A 22,400-nucleotide genomic window follows, 5' to 3' on the forward strand; every position below is an offset into this window, starting at 1 on the left:
TTAGGTCGACAAAAGAGAATCAGTGCACTTTTACCATAACCACATATTTAAAGTATTTGGAAGTCACAGTAGCATCAACTGGAATCAGGCAAAAAGAACTGTCTGGAGGAAACTGCCAGTAATTCAGAGGATGGAAAGAGGACCCAGATCTGGAACATGGCAGTCCGAACCTGAGAAGTATGAAGAGATGAATCAGTTGGAATTGGGAACTACTAAAGACCAGGAAGGACAATGACTAATGAAAATGGATACCACTGGACTAAGTAAATCAGGAACTGAATCTACCCAAACAGTCTACAAACAGTCAGTTGTTGACAGTATGCCTAGTATGCAATGGAAGGACGGAACGTAGTATCTATCACTTAAAGACCTTAGAGGCCTTGAGGAGTAGAATAAACTAAATAAACATATAGTTTGCCCTATCACATAGGTCTTAGAGTATGTAAAAAGCCACCAGTACCACCAACAAAAAAAATAAACTTCCTGCAACCTTCAACTGGGCTAAAAACAGCTGTGACTTTAGTCTGCTTTTATGCTAGCTGGGCAGTATTTTTAACAATGAATCACTCTAGAAGTGTTAAGTCACTCTGTGGTAATTACTAATTTCTCATTCAGAATGCATAGAGGGCTAAAGTCAAGTTTTCTTAATTTACCAACAGAACACTACATACTAGTGTCAGTTCAACTGAATTGGAAAACGTACTCTTTTCTCACTTAACCTGTTTAGAAAAATATTTATATACACAGACAAAACCCCAACAATATTTAAGAGTAACATTCATTCTGAAAAAATTAGGCTCTTTCAAGACTAAGACAGGTTTTGTGCATAAAAGAAAGAAACTCAACCAGAATTCAGGGGGTTACTTGTCTCTTTAAACGTGCCAAGGAATCAAGGTATATCCTTACATTTCCTACCTCAGATCTGTGGGGTTTGGAGTCCTCCCTGTCTGAACTATATATTCTTTGATCTAACTTTTTACTTTGACTCCCCATTAAGGAAAATTCTTGCTATCAGTTCCTCTGAGAAACTTTAGTACTTTATATGTTCCTCTGGAACCACAGGGGCACTATCAAAGCAGTAATGAAGCTGACATGTCAGGTGGGAATATATTTAAAGGAAAGGCCAATAAAATGTCTTTGAAGATACAGGTTATTGGAAACTGTGCCCAGGGTTCTAATCTTAGCATAAATTAAATTTACTTGCATTAATTAGCAGGTTTTAATGTCTGCTGTCTTTTAATGTTTTAAATCCATTGAGATTTAATTCAAATAAGTTCCTGGGCTCTCTGAGACCTGACCAAAGGAAGAAAAACAAGTGCCCCTAAAGATCTGAAGAGCACAGACTTGCAACAACCTCATTAGGCAAGCTTGCAGGCTTATACCAGCTCTCCTCAGGCAATTCAGCAGTTTTGTTTTTTTTAGTGGTCATCACCCTGAAGTAGTACCTCTTTCACATAATTCACACATTTGACAGGAGTATGTGGAAATCATGTTTAAAGTTCACAGCTTAGCTGAAGTAAAAAGCTGTTTGTTTATTTAAAAGGGCATGTTTGAATTAAGGCTCTGTTGGAATTGCTAACACACAAAAATACCTAATGCTGGGAATTTTTAAAAACTCCAGAGTCTTCCCTCATCACACAGAAAATTTTAAGTCAGAATTTCTATATGTGCTTTAAATTTGTTAAATTTTAAGATGAAAAAATTTTAATCACAAAATTTTAAATTAAAATTACAAATAATTATAATGAATCTAGATTATTCATTTTCCAGTGGGAAATTAGGCAGCATATACACAGCCTTGTAACTATTTGGCATAAGGAATGCTGTCACTTTGCTGCCAGAGAGATGGGTTTCTCTAACAGGCCTTTCCCACAGCTCTTTCCTCAAGACCCTGGGGACCATGTGTCTGCAACTGCTGGGAATGGCCTCTAGATGGCAGTGTTCTTTTCACTTAGCATCTTGGCTGTGAAGACCAAGTTTTTAAGTGAAAGTTGCAGGAGACTCAAAGGATTATCTCTTTCAGTAAGTAATGTCTTAGTGTTCCCAACTCCTTAGTACCTCTTTTGTTGTTCAGTTGCTCAGTTGTGTCCCACTCTTTGCCACCCCATGAACCGCAGCACGCCAGGCTTTCCTGACCTTCACCATCTCCCAGAGCTTGCTCAAACTCATGCCCACTGAGTCCGGGATGCCATCCAACCTTCTCGTCCTCTGCCATCCCTTCTCCTGCCTTCAGTCTTTCCCAGCATCTGGGTTTTTTCCAGTGAGTTGGCTCTTCGCATCAGGTGGCCAAAGTATTGGAGCTTCAGCATCAGGCGTTCCGATGAATATTCAGGACTGATTTCCCTTAGGATCGACTGGTTTGATCTCCTTGCTGTCCAAGGGACTCTCAACAGTCTTCTCTAACACCACAGTTCAAAAGCATCAATTCTTTGGCACTCAGCCATCTTTATGGTCCAGTACCTCTGTGGCTTAGAGAAAATCACTTAACTTCTCTGAACATTAAGTGTCCTCCTCTATATAAGGAGGATTGTATTCTAAACTTGGAATGTAGCCACATGGATTAGAGATGACAATGATAATTAAAGTAATGCTATTATTTATTGAGAAGCTAACATGGATAGCCACTATGTAGAACTTTACAAGTGATGTTTCACTAAGTTCTTCCAAACAGTGCAGGTATTACTACTGTACCTTTAGAGATAAGAAAAGTGATGCTCTGAATAATCAGGAATGTGGTCTAAGTTCCACAACAACTCAGTGGTGAACCGGATTTATCATTCTAGCATACAATAAACATTCCTAGAAAACTGCCTTGTGCATAGTAAATTCTGGTAATTTTAAACAATTTTTATTATTCTTGTTGCAATAACTATTAAATTTTACATAACTGGTTTCAGGTAATTTTTAACCACTTTTATTATTCTTGCTGCAATAACTATTAAATTTTACATAACTGGTGGTTTCAAGACATAAAGGTTTAAAATATTATTTTAAGATGACTTAAAATAGATATAAAAATCTATTATCCTAGTTGATCAGATATCATTTTCCCCCGAAGAATATTTGAGAAAGGCTAAAAGGAAGATTTGTAAATAAAAGTTTAACGTCAATTAAATGTGAAGAATGCTGTGTATTTTATTCTTCTCCTGGAGATTCACAAGAAACATTAACACATTAAAGACTCTGAGATGTCTCACAGTGAAGAACACTACTCATCTAATTTAGCCCAAACTTTTCAAATGTATTTGCTGAAGACATTCTTTCTTCACATAAAATTTATGAGCATCTCTTGTAATTAGTGTTCTGAGGAAAACGTGGGAAAAAAATGAATCTATCAAAATTCCTCTTCCAAGTCAAGCATATAATGTTTTGACAGGTTTTCTTTTTTTGCTAACTTGATTCCCTGCTGTGGATGTGGTGTGAAATGTCAGGGCTGCCAATAAAATCTTTCTGACACTCAACTGTTAAATCTAAGTTCTTCTCAGGCTCTTCTCACAACAGCACTGACATTTTTTCTACTTGTCTTCACAGTGTACTCACAGGTAAAATCTCAACACTTTGCTGAAACTCTTGCTCACAGTCTTTCTTGGACCCCCTTAAGGACCTTGTCTTCTGCACCATTCAAGGATCTCTAAAGTTTCACTGACTAATTTAAACTTCATTGCTACTTAATTCATTATTTGCTTATCACTCCACAATTAAATTGTAAGCTGCACAGTGTCTGGAACTATGCATTGCACTTCTGTGAAGCCCTGAAACAGCATGAACACAGTGCATTGCTCATTCATTCACTCAACAAATATGCATGTCCCACGAGCCAGGTACTGACTAAGTGTTAGTTGCTTAGTCATGTCTGACTCTTTGCAACCTTATGGACTATAGCCTGCCAGGCTCCTCTGTCCACGGAATTCTCCAGGTAAGAATACTGAGGTGGGTTGCCATTCCCTTCTCCAGGGCATCTTCCTCACCCAGAGATCAAACCTGGGTCTCCCACATTGCAGGCATATTGTTTACCATTTAAGCTGGGGTTTAGCAGGACTCCAGCAAGGCCGTAACTATTCTAGTGGAGCTTTTATTGCACTGGAGGAGACAGATAAACAGTGTTCAAATAAGCACATAAAATGATGTCAGAGAAGAATCAGTGTTATGATGCATAAGGGCAGGTGGAGGAGTATATAAGAAGTCACATTAGCTTGGAAAGGCCTCTCTAAAGAGGGGATATTTAAGTTGAAATCTGAATAACAGGAAAGAGCCAGCTATCCAAAGAGAAGGTCAAAACGAAGAATGTTCTAGATGAGAAGAAAAAGCGAGGGTGAAGGTGGGAGGTTGGCTAAATCTGCTAAGTTGGTGGAATAGCAGGAAGGCCAGTGTGGGCAGAGCCTGCATAAGAAGTCAGAGTAATCACTGTAAGATTGAGTTAAGAGTGGTGGGTACAGGCTAGAATGTGGTAAGGAATTTGGACTTTAAGTCATATGGAAGCCATGGAGCACTGAAGACACAGGAATGACCTAAGCAAATTTTTATAATGTTAAAAAACCATTCTGAGAGAAGAACTATAAAAAATGGTCTTCATAACCTGGATAGCCACACTGGTGTGATCACTCACCCAGAGCCAGACATCCTGGAGTGTGAAGTCAAGTGGGCCTTAGGAAGCATTACTATGAACAAAGCTAGTGGAGGTGATGGAATTCCAGCTGAGCTATTTCAAATCCTAAAAGATGATGCTGTGAAAGTGCTGCACTCAATATGCCAGCAAATCTGGAAAACTCAGCAGTGGCCACAGGACTGGAAAGGGTCAGTTTTCATTCCAATTCCAAAGAAGGACAATGCCAAAGAATGTTCAAACTACCACACAATTGTACCCATTTCACAGGCTATCAAAGTGATGCTCAAAATCCTTCAAGCTAGGCTTCAACAGTATGTCAACTGAGAACTTCCAGACAGTACAAGCTGGGTTTAGAAAAGGCGAGGAACCAGAGATCAAAATGCCAACAACCACTGGATCACAGAAAAAGCAAGGGAATTACAGAAAAACATCCACTTCTGCTTCACAGACTACACCAAAGCCTTTGACTGTGTAGACCACAACACACTGTGGAAAATCTTAAAGAGATGGTAATACCAGACCACCTTATTTGCCTTCTGAGAAACTTGTATGCAGATTAAGAAACAACAGTTATAATCAGAAATGGAACAATGGACTGGTTCAAAATTGGGGAAGGAGTTCTTCAAGGCTGTATATTGTCACCCTGCTTATTTAACTTCTATGCAGAGTACATCACGTGAAATGCCAGGCTGGATGAAGCAAAAGCTGGAATCAAGATTGCCAGAACAAATATTAACCACCTCAGATACGCAGATTATACAACTCTAATGGCAGAAGGCGAAAAGGAACTAAAGAGCTTCTTGATGAGGGTGAAAGAGGAGGGTTCAAAAGTTGGCTTGAAACTCAACATTCAAAAAACAAAGATCAAGGCATCCAATCCTATCACTTCATGGCAAATAGATGGGGAAAAAGTGGAAACAGAGACAGGTTTCATTTTCAAGGGCTCCAAAATCACTGTGGACTGTGATTGCAGCCATGAAATTAAAAGATGCTTGCTCCTTGGAAGAAAAGCTATGGCAACCCTAGACAGAATATTAAAAAGCAGAGACATCACTTTGCTGACAAAGGTTCATACAGTCAAAGTTATGGTTTTTCCCAGTAGTCATGTATGGATGTGAGAGTTGGGACCATAAAGGTGGCTGAGTGCCAAAGAATTGATGCTTTTGAATTGTGGTGTTGGAAAAGACTGTTCAGAGTCCCTTGGACAGCAAGGAGATCCAACCAGTCAATCCTAAAGGAAATCAACCCTGGATATTCACTGGAAGGACTGACGCTGAAGCTGAAGCACCAATACTCTGGCCACCGATGTGAAGAGCTGATTCATTGAGAAAGATTCTGACACTGGGAAAGATTGAAGGCAAGAGGAGAAGGGGACAACAGAGGATGAGATAGTTGGATGGCATCACCGACTCAATGGACATGAGTTTGAGCAAACTCCAGGAGATAGTGAAGGACAGGGAAGCCTGGCATGCTGCAGTCCACGGGGTCACAAAGAGTCGGACATGACTGAGTGACTGAATAACAACAACAAGGGAGGTATAAGAGAGGCCAGTTATAGGCTCCTTTATTTATTTTTTTAAAAATATTTTTTAGTTTATTTCCTGCATCGAGCCTTAGTTGTAGCACACAGGCTTCTCTCTTGTTGTGGCACGCAGGTTCAGCTGCCCTCCAGCATGTGGAACCTTAGTTGTGTGACCAGGGACCAAACCTGCATCCCCTGTATTGGAAGTTGGACTCGTAACCATTAGACCACAAATGAAGTCCCAAAAAGCTCTTTTAGCAACCAAGGCAAGACATGATGGTGACTTAGAAAAGGGTGGTAGCAGGAGAGACAAGGACGTGGACAGACTAGGGAAGTACTTGAGACAAGGAGTCTTGCTGGCTTGAGCAAAGTAATGGATGGTGCTATTTCCTGCCTGGGGCTATGTGGGAGACAAATGACTCAAGGGTAAGGAAAGGAAGGGAATCACAAATCCTTTTTGACCATGTTAAGGTTGAGTGGTCTATAAGATATCCAGGAATATGTCAATTTTACCTGATTCTGAAGCTCAAGAAAAAGGGCATACATTTGAGAGTCACTGGCACAAAAACAGTATTTAAAATTATGAGAACATAATGAGGTCACCTAGGGAGAAAATGTAACCCCAACGCACCTCAAAATTTGGAAGTGGTCCAGGAGAAGAGGCGTTAAAAAAAGAACCAAAGGAAGACAGAGAGAGAGAAAGAAAAGGAAGCCAAAATGGCGGGCAGAAACCCAGAAGAATGTTGTGTAAAGAAGTCCAAGAAAATAAAGTGCAACTGAATGAAGAATTAGCTGAGCCAATCCCAAAGATGAGGACAGAGGAGAACACTGGGTCGGTCACCATGGAGGCAGTAAGAGCAAGGTCAGTGGACTGCAGATGACTAGAGCTGGGAAGAGGGGGCTGAAGGAAGAAGGAGAGGTGAGGACTGACAAGCATTCAAACAGACAAACACTTCAAAAACTTAAGCTGTGAAGAGGAGCACAGAAGTGGGGCAGCAGTTTAGAAGGGACATTCAGTCAAGAAAGGGCTTCTCCCCGACCCTGAGATGGGAGATACTAGAGTTTATCTATATTAGAATCAGAAGGAAGGATTGATAATATAGAAAAGAGAGAGACTAACTAAACACATACATCTTTATTTAATTATTATAGATTTTTAAATATATTTGATTCACGTTAGACTGAATAGGAAGTTGTTTTCCAATATGAGCATAATCCTGGAAATCTCCAGGAAATAAAATTGAGTGGCAATAATAACAACATTAACGTAACTTGCATTGAGGGCCTGTAGCTTATCTTGCTGGGCCAGGCATCACTTCACACGCTATCCATATACATTGGCTTCTTTATTCCTCCAAATAACAATGACTGTTCTCATGTTACACTTTATGAGGAAGCTGAGATATGCAGAGATGAAGTGACTTGTTTAGAGCTGTGTAAGCAGTAAGGGACAGAGCCAGTGGCGGTGGTGCCAGAGGTTCAGTGGTTAATTTGCGTCTGACTCTTGCGGCCCCATGGACTCCAGGTTCCTCGGTCCATGGGATTCTCCAGGCAAGAATACTGGAGTGGGTTGCCATTTCCTTCTCCAGATAGAACCAGGATTCCCACTCAAATAATCTACCCATGAAGCCTTACCCGGACGAACTGGTAAATGCTGTGCTGGTGTTTCCTCAGTTCATGATGCATTTTATGGTTCGCCTCCTTTCAGTTACCTCTTCTTTCTCTCAAGGTATGTGGTTATAAAAAAGGGTTAAAAGGAATTGTTTTTCAATTCTTTCTTTGGTTGAGGCCATCTTAAGTGATAGTCAAACCAATTAGATGTGGGCGGCAATTCCATCTAAACTATTCCTTTCAAGGTATTTCATAAACACTTGCCACACATTAAAATACAATTTTCGACAGTGAGTAAATATTTTTACATACAAGTATTTCTTCTATAAACACATTTGATATCCATTTATATACTACTTTAATGGCCAAATGGTATTCAATTGTTGAGACATGCCACCATTTACTTAGCCTTTCAAATATACATATGTGTGTGCTTATGTTCTTACACAAGTTCAAGTTCTTGGCAGAAAAATAGAAAATACAGCGTAGCAAAAAGAATTCCACCCATCCTTTCATTTAATAAATATTACTGAGCGTCCATTTTACATCATGCAGCCATTATAAATCATGCTTTCTAATGCTGTTTAAAAGCATGAGGAAAATGAAGAGGGAAAACTGCAGGATACAAAACTGTATGGAAAGCATGTGAAAAAATAAGCAAAAAACAAATAAATCACACATCCACACACCACATGAGAGAGAGGGAGAAATGTAAGCAGTAGTTATTATTTCTGGGTGGTGAGATATTAAGGATAATTTTTATTTTCTTCTGCTTGCCTTTCCCCCTTATTTTCTATAATGAACATACATTACTTTAACACTCAGAAAAAAATGTTAGTTCAAAAATTAAATATTTCTACATATTGCACTGAGAGCACATGCGTTATCAGATATCTAACTTGCAGCTAAAATGGAATCCATTAAGATAGCAAGCGTAGAGGATAGGAGGACATTTTTATTATTTCAATTACTTAATAATAATGCTCCCAATCATTCCACTGCCTGGAACACCATTCAGAGTGTGCATATTTCTATGTGTGTGCGCGTGCACACACATGCATGTGTGTATGTGTTTTGTGTGGCAGTACAGAATCATCCAAGCTAATTAGTATATATGACTCGATGAACTTGAGTTTGAATAAACTCCGGGAGTTGGTGATGGACAGGGAGGCCTGGCATGCTGTGATTCATGGGGTCGCAAAGAGTTGGACACGACTGAGCGACTGAACTGACTGACTGATTTAACGAATGATAGACAATTAACATGGAGCTTCACTTCTTGCCACCAGGTCTACTGGGCAGAGAAAGAAACAGAGAAGAAGATGCAGGAGACATTTCCAAGGGAAAAAAGTCCCCTAAACTATAGGTAAAAATTTATTCCCATATCCCTTGGTTCAGGCTATTCCTTTAAGATGCACTGTTTTCTTTCTTTCCTTTTAAAAAATATTTACTTCTTTGGCTGTGCCGAGTCCTAGTTGCTGCATGCAGAATCTTTTATGGCCACCTGTGAACTCTTAGTTGCAGCATATGGGATCTAATTCCCTGACCAGGGATTGAACATGGGCCTCCTGCACTGGGAATGTGGAGTCTTAGCCACTGGACCAACAAGGAAGTCCCTAAAATGCATTTTTTTTTTCTTTTAAACTTCTTATTCTGAAAATTTGCAAATATACTAAAATATGTACATCTGAGTTCTCAAAAATAGGTACAATAAACCCCATGTTTCCATCACTCATCTTCAGTAATTATCAACATTTTTCAGAATTTTCTTTCTACTTGCTTATCTTATGTCAACTAAAAAAAGATGTACAACTTGAGAGTTGTGAGCTAAGTTTTATATGGGGCACAATGAGGACTGCAGCCCGGGAGGCAGCATCTCAGATAGGTCTGAGAGACTGCTCCAAAGCAGCAGTGGCAGAAAGTCAATATATAAGGTTTTGGTGAAGGGGGAGTTCAATACCATGAAGCACTCATTTTACAAAAGGTTTCTTTTTAGTCATGAGGATCTGATGTCACCATGAAGGGATTTAGTGCTTCTCGAGATATGAGGAGATGCAAGGATTGAGTCATAAAATCTGTTCCTAAAAACATCCAACTATCTAAAGACCTGTCCCACCAGAGTCCCTGGAGCACAGAGCGCCTCACTCCACCCTGACCTCCCTCAGGGGTTGTTGAAGGTCAACAGCTAGAGCAGCATGGAGTTCAATCTCCGTAGAGGCAGATGGCAAATGCCTTTGTTGTTCAGTCACTGACAATGCTCTTGGTAAGTGCCAATTTGTAGTTGACACTTACATTAGTAGAAAAAAATAATACTTATGAACAGGAAAACTAAGCTTGTAGAAATATTTTTAAACACAAATCAAAAAAGAAATAGTTAAAAACCTCACTGTGCAGACTTGACAAGCTTTCCAATGCCTGCTGATGCAATTTCCCATCCAGTTTGCCCTTCCTCCCCAATAGTTATGTGAGTGTATTATCACACGTGGGAAATGGAAGAACCAAAATGAAGCAAGCAGTAAATCAGGACCTGGGAAGCCACAGGACGTAACTGGGCTTCCCCAGTGGCTCGGTGGTTAAGAACCCACCAGCGAATGCAGGAGACTCAGGTTCTATCCCTGGACCAGGAAGATCCCTTGGGGGAGGAAATGGCAACCCACTCCAGTATGCCTGCCTGGGAAATCCCATGGACAGAATAGCCTGGCAGGCAAGAGTCAACACGACTTGGCAACTAAACAACAACAACAACAACTAGAGGACAGAACTGTAACAGGAGGGCAAGGCGCAGGGCACAACTTTTGAAAGAAGGACGCAGCCCAAGGACATCAAATGGGACCAAGACGGCAGACAAGACTAGACCCTGATCCTCAATCAGCGAGTGAAATGAAACACCCAGAGGTGCCGTGGCAGTTCTAAGGCACTGTCAAAAGACCAAGCAGTGGGCGGTGGCCCAATTCCTGGAAATCTCCACCCCTTCTCCAAAACAGACAGAATAACCCTCCCACTCATTAGCATACGAAATTACCCAGCCTACAGAAACTAACCATGCCACACTTCGAGGCCTCTGCACTCACCGTCTGCGATGGCCCACACTCTGTCTGTGGAGTGGGCTTCTCTCTGAATCTGAATAAATCCATTTCTTACTTATCACTTTGTCTCTCACTGAATTCTTTCTGAGATGAGACATCAAGAGCCTGAGCTTCATTAGGTCCTGAAACCAGGTACTGTGGGTTTTGTCTGGGTTCAAATCCCAGCCACGTGGGTTCGAGTCCCAAACAGGATTCTGGCTGGATTCGAGTTCCAGCACATGGGTTCAAGTCCCAAGCTGAGATAAATGGTTTCAGAACTGGAGGATTAGCAAGTTCTCACCCGGGGCAAATGTGGCCAAGGAGATGGCCTGGGGACAAGCCATCAACAGGCTGGGCAGCCCTGTCTCCTGAAGGCCACAACACAGGGCTGAAGGTGTACTATCAAACTGTCACTGGGCTGTACCTACCCAGACTGTTGTCACTGCTCGTGGGCCAGGAGGCAATTCTGTCCCTCAGTTTCTTCTTTTTCCAGGAGTTGTCTGACTTCTCAGAAAGGCCTATTTCCTCTTTTCTGATTTCTCTGATGAGCTGCATACGGCACCGTGTAAAATCCTGAAAGCAAATCTTCCCATTTTCATCAGCACCCAGTTGGTTCATGATCTCTGCCACAGACTCTTCCATATTCAATTGGCGACAGACCATCAACAAGTCATTTCTACAGAAAGGGGTTGAACAGAACAGCTTGTTAGGAGAGACACTTGAGCTAGAAAAAATAGTTAATGACACACACACAAAAACAGAGTATTTCTTGAACATATCCACACATAGGAAACCTATGTCCACCTTTCTCATTGTTTCTGGCAAAGTATGCAAAAAGATCTGTTTCACTTGGGTTATTCTAGACTAGAACTCTATTATTATTTGGAAGAGAGAGGTAACTTTAAATCTCTGTTCTCTTCTTTCTTCCCAGTGTCCATATCCTTTCCTCCTTATCTTCCTTTTGAAATTGAGGAAGCACCTTAGGTAGCACTAATCTCACCATAATATAAAGTTTCAGAACACAGGAAAGATACTGTTGCCACTCTTGTCAGAGTTGAAAATCTAGACAACTTGTAAAAGGAACACCAAAGAGTTTAATGAGCTTGATTTTCAGTTTTCTGGACCAATCAGCTAATTTTAGTACTTTAAAATGTTATTTAATCTTGACTTTCATGCCTCAGTTCAGTTCAGTCCCTTGGTCATGTCTGACTCTTTGCGACCCCATGGACTGCAGCATGCCAGGCCTCCCTGTCCATCACCAACTCCCGGAGTTTACTCAAACTCATGTCCATTGAGTCGGTGATGCCATCCAACCATCTCATCCTCTGTCGTCCCCTTCTCTTCCTGCCTTCAATCTTTTCCAGCATCAGGGTCTTTTCCAGTGAGTCAGTGCTTCGCATCAGGTGGCCAAAGTATTGGAGTTTCGGCTTCAGCATCAATCCTTCCAATGAACAGTCAGGACTGACTTCCTTTAGGATGGACGGGTTGGATCTCCTTGCAGTCCAAGGGCCTCCAATGACTCAGTGCTCCCCATCTTTGTTTTTTTCTGATTTTCCTTGGGTATTTTCTACCTTCCCTTCAGCAATTAGCAAACCTTAAGCCTTAAAGCAGGGAGCAAACCCCCAAATGTCTTCCAAGTCTAGGATGTAATATAAATGGGTAAAGTGGGTGGTGAAGGAGAGGGAAGCCTGGTGCTCTGCAGTCCATGGGGTTGCAAAGAGTCAGATACGACTGAACAACTGAACAACAAAAATGGGGGGATCGAAGACAAGAGGAGCTGGTGGAATCTGTGTCTGGACAAGGGAAGTACATCCAGCAGATAGGTTTTCAAGTTGAAGAAAAAGAAAAGAAAGGAAAAGAATAAAAAAGGAACAAGAATAGCACTATGTTGGCCAATAACATTTATCTGGAGGAAATCATTTGACTCTGGACATAAAAGTCTTGCTCTTTTCTTTCCTTCTAAACTTTTTGGGAAAATAACTTTGTTCAGAGTGGTCCAACCCTACCTAAGATTCAATAAAAGTCAAAGGATTATGAATTTAAGAGCTGGAAGAGATATTAGGAACTAAGCTATGGTCACAAGCAAAGCTAATTAGTGCTCCTGTTTCAATATACCACCAAATTCAGTCATCTGGAGACCTGGAGACCATGACCAATTTGATATTTGTCAACGTAGGAGATGAAAGAGATGCAGCTTCCATCCTTGGGTCGGAAAGATCCCCTGAAGAAGGAAATGGCAACCCACTTCAGTATTCTTGAAGAATCCTGAAGAATCCCACGGAGAGAGGAGCCTGGCAGGCTACAGTCTGGGGCATCGCCCAGAGTCGGACACGACTGAAGTGAATGAGCACAAAACTTAACCATGAAAAGACGAACTCCCCTCTTCACAGGTTCCTTCTGGTCAATGCTAGTATGATTCCCCAAGTTCCTAGGTGTACAGAACTGCAGACATTTTTAATATCGTCTCGATTCCTCCATTTTAACCCTAATTCTCCTTGTACTCGGAGAAGGCAATGGCAACCCACTCCAGTACTCTTGCCTGGAAAATCCCATGGATGGAGGAGCCTGGTGGGCTGCAGTCCATGGGGTTGCTGAGTCAGACATGACTGAGTGACTTCACTTTCACTTTTCACTTTCATGCATTGGAGAAGGAAATGGCAACCCACTCCAGTGTTCCTGCCTGGAGAATCCCAGGGACGGGGGAGCCTGGTGGGCTGCTGTCTATGGGGCTGCACAGAATTGGACACGACTGACGCGACTTAGCAGCAGCAGCAGCTCCTCGTACTGGTTCTGTGTGTCTAACTTATCATCAAATTTGTTCTGTCCCTGAAATGCTTTTATCTCTACTCTCTACTATGCTTTTTAACACATATAACACTCTCCAAGACCTTCTCAGTTTATACCAGGACTATTAATCAGCTTCTTTAGCTGATCACATTGCTCCTATATACCATCCCATTTTCATGTTTCATAAGGAATTTTGACACACAACTACAAGTTTTATTTTGTTTGTATGTCTGAGTATACACACACACACACACACTCACATACACATTTGGAAGGAAGGACAGCAGATTAAATTATTAGTCCTAAATTTTCATTTTCTGGTATAACTATTACACATCCATACCCTTTCCTTGGTCTTGAGGTTAGGGACACTCATGGTTGGTGTGTTCCTCCCCATCCTTTTAATTTCAGACTTGACATCCAACCGAGCCTCTGAGATGCATGTGTTTATCCAGTTAATCACCAGTTGGGCTTGTCCCCTTTTGCTTCTGCCATCATTAAGACAAGAACAAACCATAGCAGGCATTAACCCTCTAGCCTGGGCCCCAAAATAAGCAAGCCACCTCAGCTGATCTGCAGACCCATAGCATCAGAATCACTTTCAGCTGATCCAAAGATATGTGATCAAGAATAAATTTTATTGTTTATGCCAGTGAGATTTTGTGACTGTTCCCCAGCAATAGCTAACTGAATACACTGGAATAAGTTTTTAATATATTCATATGTTTACTATTTTTTGCCCTGCCCTGAATACAACATGTCTGATACTCGGCTGGATTCATCCAAGACAGGAATAATTGTGATTGGTAAAGCAGGAATGCAAACAAAAAGAAAGGGTCAATGTTCAGGTTCTACATTCTAAAATAAGAATTTCTTTATTATGCTTTTAGGGGAAAATCTTAAGATTAGGCTTGGTAGGAAATAAAGAAGTTTTCTAAACTTCAGAGGTTAAAATAAAAAGATGTTAACACTGTTTTCTGAACAGTAGGAATACGGTGTTTTCATTTTCTCCTATCTGTATTTGTAACTTTCCAGAACTATGTAGCTTTTTCTGGTAGCTCAGATGGTAAAGAATCTGCCTGCAATGCAGGAGACCCAGGTTCAATTCATGGGTTGGGAAGATCCTCTGGAGTAGGAAATGGCAACCCACTCCAGTATTCTTGCCTAGAGAATTCCATGGACAGAGGAGCCTGGTGGGCTAAGTCCATGGGGTCACAAAGAGTTGGGCACGACTGAGCAACTGAGCACACACAGAACATACTACACGACGTTCATAAATTGCTACGTCATTTTTTAGGTTTTAAAAATGAGGATAATAATAGCATCTAGCTCTTACGATTGTTTTGAGGATAAACGAGATAATGCATGTAAACCAGTTAACTCCTGGCACAATAAATACTCAATAAATACTAGCCACCACTATGATTATTTTATAATTATTGATCATAAATCTTTATCAATGCCCCAGTTTCACAATTAAGTCTCTAGTAATTAAGCACAAACTGTCCAGGGGAAAAACAATACTTACTGAACGGAAGCGACTCCCTCACTCAGTGGTGTGATCTGTCTGCAGAGGCTCGCTTCCTCCCTGCCTGCGGCCCACTTACACTTGGGCACCCTGGTGAGAAACCCAAGTCTGGCCAAGCTTGAGAAGCCCCATTCCACCAAAAGTAGCTCCAAAAGGGATCTGTGCTCTAGAATGTCAACTCAGAGAAGAATGTGTAATACTGCATTTTAATTTAAAAAGGGTACAGTTAGAACTGGACATGGAACAACAGACTGATTCCAAATACGAAAAGGAATACGTCAAGGCTGTATACTGTCACCCTGCTTATTTAACTTATATGCAGAGTACATCATGAGAAACACTGGGCTGGAAGAAGCACAAGCTAGAATCAAGATTGCCGGGAGAAATATCAATAAGCTCAGATATGCAGATGACACCACCCTTATGGCAGAAAGTGAAGAGGAACTAAAAAGCCTCTTGATGAAAGTGAAAGAGGAGAGTGAAAAAGTTGGCTTAAAGCTCAACATTCAGAAAACTAAGATCATGGCATCTGGTCCCATCACCTCATGAGAAATAGATGGGGAGACAGTGGAAACAGTGACAGACTTTATTTTTTTGGCTCCAAAATCACTGCAGATGGTGACTGCAGCCATGAAATTAAAAGACACTTACTCCTTGGAAGGAAAGTTATGACCAACCTAGATAGCATATTAAAAAGCAGAGACATTACTTTGCCAACAAAGGTCCGTCTGGTCAAGGCTATGGTTTTTCCAGTGGTCATGTATGGATGTGAGAGTTGGACTGTGAAGAAAGCTGAGTGCCGAAAAATTAATGCTTTTGAACTGTGGTGTTGGAGAAGACTCTTGAGAGTCCCTTGGACTGCAAGGAGATCCAACCAGTCCATCCTGAAGGAGATCAGTCCTGGGTGTTCATTGGAAGGACTGATGCTGAAGCTGAAACTCCAATACTTTTACCACCTCATGCAAAGAGTTGACTCACTGGAAAAGACCCTGATGCTGGGAGGGATTGGGGGCAGGAAGAGAAGGGGATGACAGAGGATGAGATGGCTGGATGGCATCACTGACTCGATGGGCATGAGTTTGAGTAAACTCTGGGAGTTGGTGATGGACAGGGAGGCCTGGCGTGCTGCGGTTTGTGGGGTTGCAAAGAGTCGGACATGACTGAGCGATGGAACTGAACTGATTGAGAGACTGACATAAAAGATTAAAAGCAAAATACAGTGCATTCAACTAAACTCAGTTGAAATGTAATCTTTAAACAGTAGTGCTAGTTCCTAAAAACTGAATGACAGCAAAGTTTCTCAGTACAGAAATATAGAACTAGCAATGACAGCTAACAAATCTATAGGGGGAAATGCTATTGCTTCCATTTTACAGGTGATATGAAGGTGGAGAATCCTGGAGCTAATGTGTGGCAGAGCCAGGAACCCAAATCAAATCAAAGCTCTTGCCCTTTTCATTCTATCAAACATTTCCCTGGATGTCAGTGATACTTAAACTTTAGTCTTTAAACACAAACAAGGACAGCAATGATACAAGCAGCTCAATAATCAACAGCTGTTAATTAACAGTACTTTTGTCTTAAACCAGAAAGACTACATTACATCCATGTATGCACTACCTGTCTATGTTAAATATTGATGAGCATAATGTTATACTTTGTTATCAACATGAGAAAACAGTTACAAGAGGAAAAAAAACAGTAAAGAGTGTTCCCTGGTCGCTCAGTGGTTAGGACTTGGCACTTTCACGAGGGAACTAAGGTCCTGCAGGCCACATGATGCGGCCAGGAAAAAAAAAACTCCAAATGCTCTCCTTTACAAATAAGAAAGAGCTCAGAGAACCTACTATCAACTTACTCTCAGCCATTGTGCAGAGGCTCTCTCAAGCAGCTGGAAATGAATGACACGGCCCTGTTATCATGCCCCTTTGCGCTAAAGCCTTTGTCATTCCTCCTATCAACCAGTAGTAGCTATTTCCCTGACCTTGAATTTGGGCTGGCCTTGTGACTTTCTTTTACTAGTGGAGCGTGGCAGAAATAACTAACATTCTGGGATTCATGAACACAGGCCTTATGATGCCTTATAGTTTCCACTTCAAGGTCCAAATCCTTTCAACTTCATGCTGTCCTTGTCGCCCACTCAACAACACAAGTGGTCTCTTCCTTCTGCTAGCGTTTAGTACCTGTGTCATTTATCCAGTGACTATATATGGCCATGGGACAACTTTTAGGTTATTGTACTATACTTTCATTTCCCTTACTCTTTTTAAAACATTATCTTCACACACTTAAGTCTTATTTCCCCAAACTGACAGGCTCCTGGAAGCCAGTGGTCATGCATCAATCTCCCTTAAGATCCATGCACCTAGCTCGTCGCCCTGTATACAGCGGAGTTTCAACTTATGTGTTTTGATAGATGGATCTGTGAACTCTCAGAAGTTAAACATGATCATTCTTTTGGAGGGGGCTCTTCACTTCACCTGGTATCTTCCCACAATACATTTGTATCTTCTCACAGAAGACAGTGACACATGGGATGCTCGGTGAATATGAATGACCAATGGGCAGGATGAAAACCAACAAAAACTTTGTAGCCTTAGTGACAGCAGTATGACAGTTTTTCTGCCCCAGGCCTGGAACATTTCTCAGAGGAAGACATACTAAGCAGCGGCTGTCCAAAACTAACACAGTCCAATGGAGAACTATTTCAGTAGTAATAACGTCATCATATAAAGCATCTGCCTTTAAAATAAAAACCAACAAACTTTTGTATATTATTTCAGAAAATGCACTCACTCATTGTAGAACATGTAGAAGAGCAAAAAGAAGAAAACAGAAATTACATGTTATCCTTTGACCCAGTAATAACTACAGTGAACATTTAATTTCACAAAATTCTGGTAAACATTTTTTCCTCTAAGTTTTCTCTAAATAAATAAATTTCCTCCAAATAAAATTTTCCTTTCATCATTGCTACAACTGCTTTAAAAGGTATTTCATACTTATTCATATATGCATATCTTATCGTCAGAGGATAAGATAGCCTAAATTTGGAAGTGAGGCAAAAAAGGAATAGACTCCGGTTTAGCAGAGGAACTGGTCAAGTCAGGTAATATTTAGCTCTGCAGTGAACAATGATCACCAGGCAGAAATGAAGCTCTATGCTTCTAGTTCAAAATCACGTGGTTTTACAAAGCATAGCTATTACTTCCTGTATATAAAAGTTTTTCTGTCTCTTGATTATTTTTTCTTTAACATTTAAAGAAATAGAGTAAGAAGTGAAAATTCAATGAAGCTATTCATCATTCAGTGAAATTCACAGCTTAACATCATGGATAAACAGTGGGAAAGATGGGCTTAGGTCTTTCAAGCTCAGATGCAGAGAAAAACACTATTCTTTCCCACAATGACTTCCCTGGTGGCTCAGATGGTAAAGCATCTGCCTACAACATGGGAGACCCGGGTTTAGTCCCTGGGTTGGGAAGATCTCCTGGAGAAGGAAATGGCAACCCACTTCAGTATTCTTGCCTGGAAAATCCCATGGATGGGGGAATCTGGTAGGCTACAGTCCATTGGGTCACAAAGAATCAGACACAACTGAGCAACTCCACTTTTCCCACAATGATGCTAAACCACAAACCCAGCTGGAATGAGGGCTATGCAAAAGTAACTGGTACTCTGAGGAAGAGGTAAGATGATTCTGTTCACAGTTCTCAACAGTCACCTTTGGAACTAGTAGGTATGCCATAAATAGCTGCTTATGGAAGAACTCAAAAAAAGTCAAAGTTCATTTTGCCCCTAACCATTCAATTTGAGCCACACAAAACTGTAATTTAGGAGACTCTAATTCCAGCTCCATAAATACTCAAGAGTGTGAAAAATCATAAATAGTTCATTAAAGAACAGGCTTCTGGGCTATAGCTGGTAATCTCTGAGAGTAGCTGTTGGAGGGAGCAAAGGCACGTGCCCTTCACTGTCGTGCCCTTCACTGTCGTTTCTGAGTTTATTTATTTAAAGAAGAGCAAAACAAACAACTAAATATGCAAACAAACCCATCGTTAAGATAAAAGCAGAGCAGATGATCAATCTAAGGGATTTCAACAAATTTCAGAAAGAGAGTAAAGAGATGGGAGATGACAGCCAGTATGCTGCATGATGAGAATGAGAACTGGGGCTGCAAACAGTGGGGCTACCTTACCGTTCGCAGCAGGGATCAAACAGATTTTGTTCAAAAGTGATGAATCAGGAAACTTACACAGTGGTATAAGCACACAATGGGAAAAAAATCATCAAAAGAACTAAAAGCACAAATGGTAAAAACTGCCCCAGGGGAGTGGGCTTGGGGCAAGAGATGTGTTTTGTCATATGTTCTTCTGTACCACTTTATTTTTTAACTTTTCTTTTTTACCATACGCGTGAATTATTCTGATAAAAGTAATGTTTTCAAATTAAAAAATTCAAATGTCATACATTTAATTTGAGCTATAACAGACAAAAGTTTAGAATTTAAATATACAACAAATTCATACAATATAATAAGAAAAAGATGATAACCCAGTTAAAAAATGGGCAAATGATGAGAACAGAAAATTAACAAAAACTGATTAATAAAGATATGGAAATATTCTCAACTTCAACAAACATAAGGAAAACGCAAATTAAACAAACAATGGGATACTATTTTAACATATGTCTCTTGTGTCTCCTGTATTGACAGGCAGATTCTTCGTCACTGAGCAGTCCTGAGTGTTCACTGGAAGGACTGATGTTGAAGTTGAAACTCCAATACTTTGGCCACCTGATGTGAAGAACTGACTCACTGGAAAAGACCCTGATGCTGGGAAAGATTGAAGGCAGGAGGAGAAGGGGATGACAGAGGATGAGATGGTTGGAGGGCATCACCGACTCAATGGACATGAGTTTGGGTAAACTCTGGGAGTTGCTGATGGACAGGGAGGCCTGGCGTGCTGTGGTCCATGGGGTTGCAAAGAGTCGGACATGACTGAGCGACTGAACTGAACTGCGGCAGAAAGGAAGCCCTTAACATGTACAGGATTGGAAAAAATGTTACTCTGACAATACCAAATGTTGACAAAGAAGCAGAAATTTTCACGCAGTTTTGGTGGGGAAGAAAAATTGGTACCCCTTCTTTAGAAAGAATTTTGGCAACAGCTAAAAAAATGTCCACCTTTCAACCAGAAATCTAACTTTTAGTTATATATTTTAGAGACTTATGCAAGGACAGAAGGGGACATGAACATTATCTGTAACAGCAAAGATTTGGAAAAGGCTTAGTATTAGGTTGGTACAAAAGTAATTGCAGTTTTGGGCCATGAATTTTAAATCATTACAACTAGGCTCAAACACATTTTTATTAATCAAAATAGGAAACGTTACAATCAACATATTTTTGCCAATGAGAAATAAATTGGTTTATTTCTGTCGCATAAAAATACATGTTTCGGGATTTGACAAACTCTTGGAAAAGCATTTTCTGTCTCCTGTTGGTTGTGGAAGTGTTTTCTGTGCAAAAAGTTGAGATGCTTGAAGAAGTGACGAGTTGGTTGGCAAGAGGTCAGGTGAATATGGCAGACGAGGCAAAACTTCACAGCTCAATTCGTCCAACTTTTGAAGCATTGGTTGTGTGATGTCTGGTCGGGCACTGGAGTGGAGAAGACTTAGGCCCGTTCTGTTGACCAATATGGGCTGCAGGCACTGCAGTTTTCAGTTCATCTCATCAGTCTGCTGAGCATATTTCTCAGATGTAATGGTTTTACCAGGATTCAGAAAGCTGTAGTGGATCAGATGGGTGGCAGACCACCAAACAGTGACCATGACCTTTTCTGGTGTAGGTTTGGCTTTGAGAAGTGCTTTGGTGCTTCTTCTCAGTACAACCACTGAGCTAGTCATTGTTGGTTATCATATAAAATTCACTTGTCACATGTCACAGTTCGATCAAGAAATGGATCGCTGTTGCTAGAATAAGAGAAGATAACACTTCAAAATGACAATTTATTTATTTATTTATTTTTTTGATTTGTGGTCAGCTCATGAGGCACCCCTGGAGGAGAGCCGGGCAACCCACTCCAGTATTCTTGCCTGGAGAATCCCATGGACAGAGGAGCCTGGAGGGCTACAGTCCATGGGGTCGCAAAGAGTCGGATATGACTGAAGCAACTCAGCATGCACACACAAATGAAGCATGTACTTAGCAAGCTTTTTCACCTTCCCGATTCGCTTCAAACGCCCAGTGATGGTAGAATGGTCAACACTGAGTTCTTCAGCAACTTCTTGTGTACGAGGACCAGCTTCAATGACAGCTCTGAGTTGGCCATTTCAACTTCCGATGGCTGGCCACTGTGCTCCTTGTCTTCAAACCTCTTGTCTCCTTCGCAAAACTCCCCGAACCATCACTGCAGTGTTAGCAGTTCCTGGGCCAATGCATTATTGATGTTGTGAGCTGTCTCTGCTGCTTTACAACCCATTTTCAACTTGAATAAGATAATCATTTGAATTTGCTTTTTGTCTAACATCAACTCCATGGTCTAAAATATATATAAAATATCCAGCAAGTAATAAGCCATTAGCAAAAAAAAAAAAGGAGAGAGAGAAATGCCCATTAAATGACATCTAACCTCATTTATTTAAGAATGTATTCCAATATCAAAGGGAAAAAGTTCAACAATGCAAAACCACAATTACTTTTGCACCAACCTAATAAAGTACTGTGTGCCAGGGCCTGAGCTAGTGGATAAGTAAATTGGGGAATCATCAGCTAATGATATATTATAAAACAGAGTTTTCAGAAAATACATTTATAATATATCATAATTAACAAATCTCACAAACAGCAGTGAGTAAAAAAATCTCAAGTTGATGAATAACATGAATGACATACAGTACTTAACTAAAGTTTAAAAATATACCAAAAATACTATCAATTATATATGAACTTACACATAGGCAAATAATAATAAAAAAAGTCAGGAAGCAAAAATATCAACCATAAAGTGGTGAGGGAGAAAGGAGGAGAGGATTGGGAAAGGTACAAAGGGGTTTTAACATGCATTTATAATATCATATTAAAAATCATAGGCAAATATGACATAATGTTTACATCTTTCCAATCTGGGTAATGGATGTATGCTTATTGTACACTTTGTAATTTTCAGTATTTAAAATCTGTCTTAATAGAAAAAAATCTAACACATGAAAAGCGAACTTAAAACAAATTTGGTCCGAGGCCATAGTTGGATAAAAGGTTAAAATGAACAGTGTCAC

General features: G+C 40.5%; 1 protein-coding gene across 1 annotated transcript in view; it reads right to left on the bottom strand.

Annotated features, from left to right (window-relative positions):
- Positions 1-22,400, bottom strand: part of MCC (MCC regulator of WNT signaling pathway) — a 488,910-nt gene that overhangs the window by 378,381 nt on the left and 88,129 nt on the right. Inside the window, exon 2 of the mRNA XM_043920198.1 lies at positions 11,233-11,480. Within this exon, the coding sequence (XP_043776133.1) occupies positions 11,233-11,480 (248 nt within the window). The remainder of the gene's footprint in view (positions 1-11,232; positions 11,481-22,400) is intronic.

This window comes from Cervus elaphus, chromosome 12 (genome assembly GCF_910594005.1).
Source record: "Cervus elaphus chromosome 12, mCerEla1.1, whole genome shotgun sequence".
NCBI classification, from domain to species: Eukaryota; Metazoa; Chordata; class Mammalia; order Artiodactyla; family Cervidae; genus Cervus; species Cervus elaphus.